Source organism: Crotalus tigris, unplaced genomic scaffold, assembly GCF_016545835.1.
Source record: "Crotalus tigris isolate CLP2741 ecotype Arizona unplaced genomic scaffold, ASM1654583v1 scf7180000017644.4837335, whole genome shotgun sequence".
In the NCBI taxonomy this organism is placed as follows: Eukaryota; Metazoa; Chordata; class Lepidosauria; order Squamata; family Viperidae; genus Crotalus; species Crotalus tigris.
In genome coordinates this window covers 3100369-3111259 of record NW_024096536.1, presented here as the reverse complement: position 1 = coordinate 3111259, position 10891 = coordinate 3100369, and the positions used below count along the sequence as shown (strand labels likewise).

Sequence of the window (10891 nt, the reverse complement as noted above, 5' to 3'; positions counted from 1 at the left end):
AAATGAGATAGCTGTTAAGTGAGTTTTGCCCCATTTTACGACCTTTGTTGCTACAGTAATTAAATGAATCACTGCAGTTGTTAAGTTAGTAACATGGTTATTAAGTGAATCTAGCTTCCCCATTGACTTTCCTTGTCAGAAGGTCACAAATAGTGAGCGTATAATCCGAGGACACTGCAGCCATTATAAATATGAACCAGTTGCCAAGTGTCTGTAAATTTTTATCACATGACCATGGGGATGCTGCAACGGCCATAAATGTGAAAAATTGTCATTTTTTTCAGTGCCATTGTAACTAAACAAATGGTTGTAAGGAGAGGATTACCAGTAATGTTTATTTATGTATCATTTATACATTCTTCTATTCCCTCTCCCCCTACCAAACTAATGGTAATACAAACAACCCTTAATATTCCAATCCCTACAAAATAAAACAGTTGTTTTCTCAATCATAGGAAGAATGGAGAAATCATTCCATAGAAATTGAGTAATCATCTATACATTTCCAGATCACATACTTCTGGTGGGTTAACTGAAAGCATTACTTCCTGCATCAAATATACAGGGTGTCAGATTCAATTGGAAGGATGTGAATATGTGAAGATATCTAAAAGTTATACTATATAAGACTTATTCCATAAAATAGCACTTCAAATTGTTCTTGAAAACCTATATAATGTAAATGTTGATATTGGTATATTAGTGACATACATAACTAAATATCAGAGTGTTCAAGCATTCAACATTTATATGAAGCCACTTGGAATGATTTTTGGCAGATTTAGAACTAGATACCGATATGTCGACAATACCCAGTGATAAGTCCCTATTCTGCAAAGTCAGCATTGGATGCCTCCAGGGCTTCTGCGTGTCTCCAGCTTATAAAGGACAGGATGTGAGATAATAAGCTGAAACTGAAACAAGATGGAACTGTTACTGATTCTAAGGGTAGACCTCAAACGGTAGAGCAAGCTACTAATAAATCACTCAAATTACATATTTTAATCAGGCAATGGAACACAAAAGTTAAGTCTAGCAATATTTACATCATTGTGGTAATTTTTTCAAAAAGGTTGGATCAGTAACAAGAAACTTCATTGTGATACTTTAATGAGCTAAATATATCAAAAGATTCTAGGCATTGTCCAATCCCGTAATTGTTTTTTTAATACAAACAAAACCCCTCCCAGTCGTAGTATAATATACTAATTCTCCACAAAGACAATCTACATTATCAAAATGTTTTAATTAAATTTTGGTATCCACAATGACAATGGAAGGTTTTCAGAGATTATAATAGGGTATTTTCTTTCTCTATACCTGTATTCTTTTTATGGCTTGATTTATACAATACAGACCCATATGTAACATAAAAAAGAGGGGGGGACTATATTGCTGTGAGGCATTTTCTTTCCTAATATATTTGTGACAGTGATATGGTGATACTCAAGTAAGAGCTATTTCTGTAGTTTTGATGTCTTTAGGTATTTGAATTGGGGAAATGAAACTGAAAAAAGGGCAGTTTTGTAATAGTGCATACATTGGCTACAGCAAATGGCCATGAATACCTGATGCTCCCACAACTGGCTCTAAAATGCAAAGATCTGCATTGGGAGCAGGCAGATCTTTGGCTTTTCTCAGCAACGTTAGACTAGCTATGATGTAGATGAGAAATACTTTAAAAATAAATGCCTCTACACAATTCAGTATCAAGATGGAATTTTAGAGCTAATTTTATTGTTAAGAAGTAAAACTGATAAGAATATTCTACTACTTTTGGTAGTAAAGGAAATCAGAATTAGCTTGCAAAAGTAGAGCTTGTTAAACTCAGTTTGAGTTCCCCAAGACAAGTTATCAATAACATCATATCTCAAAATCACTGCTCCTATACACAGTCTAAGAAGATAAAACTTGAAATGGCTTAAGGTAGAGTGAAAATCGAAGGTTTTCTCTTTGTTCAACTCATCTGGAATATACCATACCTACATAGGACATAACACCAGAGCTTTGTATATTTTACTGCGTTTATTGCCAGGGTGTGCGAAGAATGTGTTTATGATTATAATCTGCAGTGCAAGGCAGTGCAGTGGTTAGAGAGTGGAACTGGGATTTGAAAAACCCAGAATTCAAGTTATCTCTTGAATAAGACAGTAACAGTGCAACTTTATATTTGTCACTTTTCCTCAGCCCCAATAGCCTAAAATTTTTTGCTGTGGGTATATAATGAGTGGTGACTGTTTGTATTGTATAACATGAGCTCTTTAGAAAAGACGGATAAAGGTTGCTTAGGAACACTGGCCACCAAAACATTTTAATATATTTAAATATATGTGTATTTGATAGAAGCAATTTGAATATTAATATGAGAAAAGGGCACACAGGTGAATTTGTGTAAATAGAAAAATAGCCAATATGCATGAATTAAACCACCATTGTTGAGGTTTATTCTCCCATAGTAGGCACAATAATGCTAATGCATGTTAAAGGGCAGTAGAATTTCTTTAATTAGGTTTCTTGTGCCCAAGAGTTCTAAAAACAAGCAGATAAAAGAAGTAATATGCCTAGTGTGATCATTCTGATTTTATGCCTAGGAGAATCAGCACAATACTATAGAATTCTCTGATAACCTCTTCCATTGAACATCAAGTTTCTGAGTCAGTATCATTCCAATAACATAGCTTTATATTTCCACAATTATATTAGAATATATTAGTTTTCACACTTAAATATATTGAACTAAAGTGGGACTTACTTCTGAATAAATATCTATGCAGTTGCTCTTTTATCTTTTTTATATTTGACAAAGGATACTGCTGCTATACTAAGACAATCCTCATAAAATTATTTTCTGAATAACTATAGTGAAACATTTCTTCTCTTGCAGTCATTAATCTGTCATGGCTTTGACATAGTTTTCAGAAACATCATGCAATTGTATCTTGCAATGTTATGGAAAGGCTTGAAAATTACCCTTTCACAAAAACCTGCTCAGGACCAGACAATCATATTCATTTCAGCTAAAACGTAAGCTACATTTGTTTCAGAATATTCATAACCTACTAGCAAACTATCCTCTCAATGGTTAAACTAAGCTAAAGAAGCAAGAAATTCTGCACAGAAATAAATGAAAGGCCTGCCTCCTTATCATGCAAATGTATTTCTCTTACTAGGCCTTTGTTATAAAACAAATCTTATGAAGAATAGTACCATTTATGCAAATTCATATAAATTCATAGTGTTAATGGCAATGTGAAATAGAGAAATTGTCTACTCTAGCTATTTGTCAAAACTAGAAGTGGGAGTTATGAGTCTTCCTAGTATATAATAAAAGTATTAATTAAATCCTTCAGTCTTGACTCCTGATGATTACATGGACATATCCAAGTTGTTTTCTTGGCAATAATTCAGAAATCATTTGCCTTTGCTTCTTCCTCGATATTCAGAAAAAAGGACCTCTTTGGGAATTTCTGGAAGTTTCCCAACTAAATACTAATTTATGTAATTAATTATATATTAAATATCAATAGGGTCATAGTCTGCTTAGCTTTTTGGAACTAGGCAAGTTTCCTATATGTAATACATCCAATGATCTCTCCCTCCCTCCCTCCCTCCCTCTCTCTCTCTCTCTCTCTCTCTCTCTCACACACACACACACACACACACACACAGAGTTGTCCCTCTCATTCTTACGGTTGAGTGGTTGCTTCAGTCAAATATTATTTGGGTTAATATTTCATATTAAGTTACAGTTTGATTAACTGTAATGAATAAGCAATAATAGGTTAGGATCCCACATACTGCAACATCACAAACTATGTTACAGTCCAGAATGGCTTAGTTCACCTCATATAGTAAATCAAATCACATTATAACTTACAGTAATATATGTGTGAACCTAGACTGTATATTAAGGTCTATTGAAATAAATCCAAAATTATAGCAAACATTTTCCTATTAAATTCTCCTATGATCTCGTGAGGTTTTATGGAGAGAGTTCTTCTAAAGCTGTCTTGAAGGATTCCAAATGTACTTCTCTTTTGTTATCTTTTTTGAGTTAATGGAAAAAGATTAAATTCCATTGGACTAAACCAGACTAAGAAATAAAAAAAAAAAATCTCAAAAGAAGGCATTGACAAACCATTTCTATACTATTTTTTTTAGAAAACTATATTACTCTTAATTCAGAAGAGCCTTGACATTTATCTAAGCTAGGAACAAAGGATCAAAACACTTATTCTTTGATTAAGTATATTACTTTAAGTAGTTGTTATATGCAAAATAGTTATGCATACTGCAAAAGTTTGTATATGTATTTGTAGAAATTAAAATATGGCAGTTAGTTTTTCCAGGTTTCTAGAGCCAAAAATCTATTTGGAAGGACTGAAAACATTTTATGAATGAATCTACGGACAACTTTTCTATAATGTGATGACCTTTTCTGCCACATTCCTGATCATATTTTAATAATTTGTAAACTCAAAAAGGGGTTTCGGTGGATTTCTGTTGTTGTGGCTCCAATTCAATTAAATACCCTCCCTAAGGAGATTCTTAATGCATGGAACTTTAATTTTACTGATTAAACTTTGATTTTTAATTTAGTGTTTGCTGACTTAGAATTGTTTGAATTAAGCAATAAATTATATAATACCAGCTACAAATTTTACTCCATTTTTAATATTTCTGTGATATATTTTATGATAGGGAAAGGCCATAATTCCATAACAGAGCAGACACTCTTCATGTAAAGAATTCAGGGTTCAATTGTTGTCTTCTTCAGGATTGGATGGAAACCCACTGCCAGATAAGACAAACAGTATAGAACGGGATGAGACAGTCATCAGATTCAGCTGTAAACAGCTTCTTTTGTTTTCTCTATTTTTTAATGTTTTGTTAGCTAATTTCCACTATGGAGAACTCTATAGAAGGAACATTTGACTTTGATGTTTAGATGTGCACATTTAAAAATGAAAGAGGACTATTTTTTCCCCCAAAAGTGGGGTTACATTAGTTAATAATCATGATATTATGGGAGACAGTATGAAACAGCAAACATGGTGGCTCACTATGTGGCAGTGAAATTCTGATCCTCACAAGTCACTTCTGTTTTCTAGGTAGTCCACAAATTTTGATTTTCAGCATTTGACTGTATAAACTAAGTACCTGTTTTTGTTTTAAAAAGAGAACAAAGCAGAAAACCTAAAGATTAGAGTACTCTAGTCAGATTCCGTATTTGGAAATCAGCAGTACAATTTGCAATTGAATGAAAGCTGACTGCCTAGAGGCAAACTTACAAGGATCTGAGTCAGAATTAAAATGACACATTTTAGGATGAAAGAAGGATGTGCCTTAAATATCCTCCTTAACAGTGTCTTAGTATACAATAGCTACAGGCATCTTTCCCATAGTCTGTGGGTTAGAGCAGGGGTCCCCAACCCCCGGTCTAGGGTCTGGTACTGTGCCGCAGCATGCCATCAATAGGGCCACACAAGCAAAGCCCCATCTGCGGGATGCAGGCAGCACGCAAAACCACACCCCCTAAGGTCTGCAGAAAAACCTCTCTCCACATAACCGGTCCCTAGTGCCCAAAAGATTGGAGACCTCTGGGTTAGAGGGCAAAAGGCACAGTTGGAAATGTTGCATTCTTTGCTTTCCAGCTGCCTCAGACATCCAGAAGGATTGTTCCATTACTGTAATGTCAAAACTTCATTAGGGTAGGTCTGACAATAACATGGGGCAGATTTTAGGTAGTGGGTATGTATGTGAATCTGAGATACATAATGGTGATTTAAGGAATATTGTGGTACTATTAAAAATGTTATTTCCCCTGTTCTAAGAAAACAATATTTCCAGATTAGCTTTTAACTCTATAATAGTTTATCTCCTATAATAATGAGAAAGAAAAACCTGACATTGTTATCCACACCTGCCTATTAATTCTAACTAAACACACTTACTTGGCAACTAATTCCTCCCACTGATTTCATTACATTTACTATTACAGAAGTGCCTGTAAGATCCCAACCTCAGTCTAACTTTTAATATTTCTACATTGAGAAGTGAATTTATAACACAAACCATCAACCACAATGCAAAGTATCCAGACCTGGAAAGCTTGACTCTATGTGTCTATTTTCACCACAGTGCTTACAGTAAATTGATCTCATTTCCTACCAACCCTTGGAGGCGCTTCACATGGTTTCACAGTTCGTGTCACGTCAAGGATTTTTTTACATTTCCCACAATCAGGATGCACAACTGAGTACTGGAAAACAACGGAAGACTAGAACTTCTGGTACAAAATTAATAAAAATAATTATAATGGTGGACAAAAATGCCAAATCCAGTCTAAACATCTGGCTGATTGTGCAACAAACCATAACAAATTGAGGACATATAGGGAAAGTTGGAAATCCATATCTATGTTCTTTCTCCCATACACTCATGAAGGATATTCCATACGTTTCTAAGAGAGGCCTGAATTCAAATAAAAAGATAGAATGAAATGCTTCTGAAACAACAGATAACAGTATTGATCATTCACAAATTGCTTTCATGATTTTCTTCTGTCTCTATGGTCACTGGGGGGAGTCCCCCATTGTCATTCAGTCGTTTTGCCCTATAGGTTTCATAGTGGATGTTGTGGGTGACTTCTTTTAGGTCTTGAAGGTGGGTCCTGGAGAACAAGGGAAAAAAAAAAGGTGAACAGAAGACAAAAAGCATATCCTGTTACAACACAGAAATACAGGAGCACATGTAATAATAATAATAAAGTTGGAAGGGACCTTGGAGGTCATCTAGTCCAGGGCTTTTCAACCAGTGGTATGGGTACCATCTGTGGTACATTGGCACCTGCCAGGTGGTATGTGACCATCCTAGAAAAGTGGTAGCGGGGGAGGGGAATTAGCTGAACCGGTGGCAACACCGCACAAGCCTGAGTGAGAGATGGCTGGAGTTGCAGGGCTGTCAGGGCTCAGCAGAAGCGCCAGGATCAGTGCTGCTTTCCAGCTGATCGGCGCTTCAGAGCTGTCAGGGCTCAGTGGAAGTGCCAGGATCAGCGCCAGGCTCCATCTGAAGCTTGGCGCTGATCCCGACACTTCTGCCGAGCCCAGAAGAAGTGCCAATCAGCTGGAATGTTGCAGCATCTCCAGGGTCTTGTGATTTACATTCAGATGCTTGGCAACTGATTCATATTTATGACGGTCACAGTGTCCCAGGGTCATGTGAAGTGACCAAAACCTGCTGCAACCACCCAGCAGTCGGGGAAAATAAAAACCAAACACCCCCCACCCCACCCCCACTGCCAATCCTCAACAGAAATGCTCACAACAATGAAAATCTTGGGATTAAAGGCACCAAATTTAAAATTGTATTATGATGCAATGGCTTTAACCTTGGTTAGTGATTGGCTCAACTTAACAAATAAGAATATCCTTTCTCTTGAGGGATGGGATTTATTATATGGATGGCACGCATATTTAATTTATGATAAAAAAGTGGATCAGGTTTTTAAAACCCATATTTTAAGAAGTGCCTGGCTGCGTGTCTGGAAAAAGTATTACTATAGGTTAAATTATAAAATTCCAGTTTGGGGGGTTCAAGGACACGTGATAGAGGGAGTATCTAGGGGAGTAAATTTGGATAAGATTTCTTATAAGGAATTACTTAGTTTGGTTGGGCAGCATTGGCAATTAAAGCCTTTAACTGAGTTGAAGCAAGAAAATATTGTATATTCTTGGTTTTATTATAATCAATTGTTATTGAGGTGGAATATAGATAAAAAGGTTGGCATTATTTTAGAGGATGTGAATTTGGTAAAACAGATTAAAGATCAAAGTCGATTTCATATAAAAAGAATTTATAATGCTTTAATAGAATTGGACTCTGAAACGGAGTTAAAGATTGTATGATTAAATGGGCGCAAAATATCCAAGAGCCAATTTTATTGGATACATGGGATACATGGGTTAGAAATGTAAAATTTACTTAAGCACAAAATTTAAGAGAAAATTTTTATAAAATGTTTTATAGATGGCATTTGGATCCCCAAAAGTTGTCCCGCATGTATCCGAAATTACAGCCCAAATGTTGGAGATGTGGAAATTTAGATGCAACTTATTTTCATATTTGGTGGACTTGTAAAGATATTAAAGCTTTTTGGATTAAGATTTGGTGGAATATTCAAAAGATTTTTAAGAAAAAGATAAAGTTTACTCCGCAATTATTTTTGTTGGGTATTATTGTAGATTTGGATGTTAAAGAAACTAATTTGATGTTGAACTTCATAACTGCTGCAAGATTATTGGTGGGGCAATATTGGAAGAAAAACTTATTGCCTACTTTGGAAGAATGGATACTGTATGTGTCTAATTTAGCAGAAATGGCGAAAATTTCCGCCTATTTGAAGGATCATTCAGAAGAAAGATATATTATGGTTTGGAGAAGATGGATTGATTATATTCAGAAGAAGTATGAAACTGAAAAGTATTATCTTGCTTTTGAATAGATTTTAGATAATTATTAATAGTATTAATGGTATTATTATTTTTGTTTTAATTTGTTAATATTTGTTTTGAGAAGGAGTTAAAGTGTATTATGGTTTTGATTGATAGTTTAGTTGGTTTATGTTAGCTAGAGTATGTTTGTTTATTTGTTACCCTGTAATCAGCTCTGGGAAGTGGGAAGGGGGGGAGGAGATGGGTGGGTTTATATTGTAATTTGTAAAACTTTTAATTTAAAAAAAAACAACAATGAAAATCTTGGACAGGAGGAAGACCGCCGCCAGGCACTGTCTTGCTCGGCTGTGGCTTATGGGGCACTTTTTTCAGTGCCATTGTAACTTCGAACAGTCACTAAGCGAACTGTTGTAAGTCGAGGACTACCTGTACTTTATCACTTTTTTCCTTTTTTGGGTCATCAAGTTTTTGACATCTTGCTAGGCGACTGGTGGTACTTGGATGTTGCCATATCCTAAAAGTGGTACAATGGGCGAAAAGGTTGAAAAGCCCTGATCTAGTCCAACCCCCTGCTCGGGCAGGAAACCCTATGGCCTATACCATTTTATACAAATGGCTGTCCAGTCTCTCCTTAAAAACTTCCAGTGTTGGATCATTCACAGCTTCTGGAGGCAGGTTGTTCCACTGATTAATTGCTCTAACTGTCAAAAAAATTCTCCTTAGTTCTAGGTTGCTTCTCTCTTTGATTAGTTTCCATCCGATGCTTCTTGTCCTGCCTTCAGGTGCTTTGGAGAATAGCTTGACTCCCTCTTCTTTGTGGCAACCCCTGAGATATTGGAACACTGCCATTGTGTCCTTCTCTTCATTAGACTAGACATACACAATTCCAGCAACCATTCCTTATATGTGTTCCTATTCAGTTATTTAATATGGCAAATGATCAAAATTATCCAAATATATTAGCTTTTATATTTAAATTGTTCGAAGACTGAGTACCGTATTTCCCTTATTCTCCTGCAATTTCATCTCTCAGGATTGTCATATATGATTGATAAATTTCTCTAACCCTTTTTTAACCTTGTAGCCATTATCACATTTTGTGGCAGAACATTTCTTAAGTGTCTATTATTTGAAGAAGTATTTTGTTTGTTCCAAATTTATTCTATTGTCATGAAAAATCTATCCAGCTTAATGAACTATAGACAATAAGGAGCAATTGAGAAAAAAGAAGTATTCACATCTCTCCTTTTTATTACTTTATTTGTTCCCATTCTAGCAAATTATTTGTTGTAAATATAGATAATCCTTGAGGTATGATAGGTCATTTAACGACTATTCAAAGTTACCATAGACCTCCCAAAGTTAGATATGATCCTGTTACAAAGTTACATTGCATGCAGCCATTCACCTCTGAGCACAGAGATGTTGCAGCATGCCCATCCATCTACTCCCCCCCATCCTGCATGGGGCATGGGGTAAATCGGGTTGGGGAGAGGCCTTGGGAGGCCTGATGCAGGTGGGTTTGTGCTTGCACTAGGCCTCCCAGGGACTCTCCTACTCCTGAAGCATCCCATGTTCCACTTAATAGCCTATATGTTTGTTTAATGAATGTATTGGGATGGGGGTTGTTAATGAGGCAATTCACTTAACATTCATCCTGAATTGGGCAGGCTCCATATCTATCATAACTTGAAGACTATCTGTACTATATCACCTCCCTGGAGACAAAGTTATGGCTGAATGCTGGCGAGGAGGACTGGCTTCCTTACCACTCAGTCCTCAGTCAAACTCACTCCCCTGTGGTGCCAAATTGAAATATTTTTTTTACCACGGTCATTTTAATGCTGTAGTATGGCAATAGCTTATTTAATTTTTTGAGTTTATTTTAGTAAATTATTCCAGTTGAATAGGCAACATCTTTAAAAGTTATTCTCACCTAATGACAAAATCTCGTAGTAGAGCAAATTCACAATGGTTGAGATTTTCAACTGTAAATAAAGGAAATTACATTAATGACATATAAGAATATAGTAATGGAATCACAAAACTGAATGGAAATCTTGAGGGCCGATCCTTGCTTGAAGCAGCACTAATATAAGAGGATATCTTGCCATTCTTAGGTCTCTCACATTATCTGCATGGTAGTGGATTAGATAAAACATTGCAGAAGAATTCCTTCGGATTTGTAAGAGAAGGAATGGCAGAACCTGGGGAGGGAATCTTTTCAACCTAGAATCACTACACCCCAAGCAAACTAAATCCAACCCCCCCCCCTTGAGTGCTACTGTCCTTTATCTAACACTAACCAGGTGCTGAATGTTAATTGAGAAGATTCTTATATATAGGCTTTTAGCAATAAATTGGCTTAATTGATCCTTCTCACGTGATCCTAGTCTTCCATGGCTGTCAGGACCTAAAACAACAATACTCTCCCTAGG

The 10891-nt window shown here is 36.0% G+C and overlaps 1 protein-coding gene across 4 annotated transcripts in view; it reads right to left on the bottom strand.

Moving 5' to 3' along the window:
* Positions 1–3610: 3610 nt before the first annotated feature.
* Positions 3611–10891, bottom strand: part of SEPTIN3 (septin 3) — a 51497-nt gene continuing 44216 nt past the window's right edge. For all 4 annotated transcript variants that reach the window (XM_039335599.1, XM_039335596.1, XM_039335597.1 and 1 more), the window contains 2 exons: positions 10390–10441; positions 3611–6673 (listed from right to left, as the gene is read on the bottom strand). In XM_039335599.1, coding sequence (XP_039191533.1) covers positions 6538–6673; positions 10390–10441 — 188 coding nt within the window. In that variant the 3' untranslated portion in view covers positions 3611–6537. The remainder of the gene's footprint in view (positions 6674–10389; positions 10442–10891) is intronic.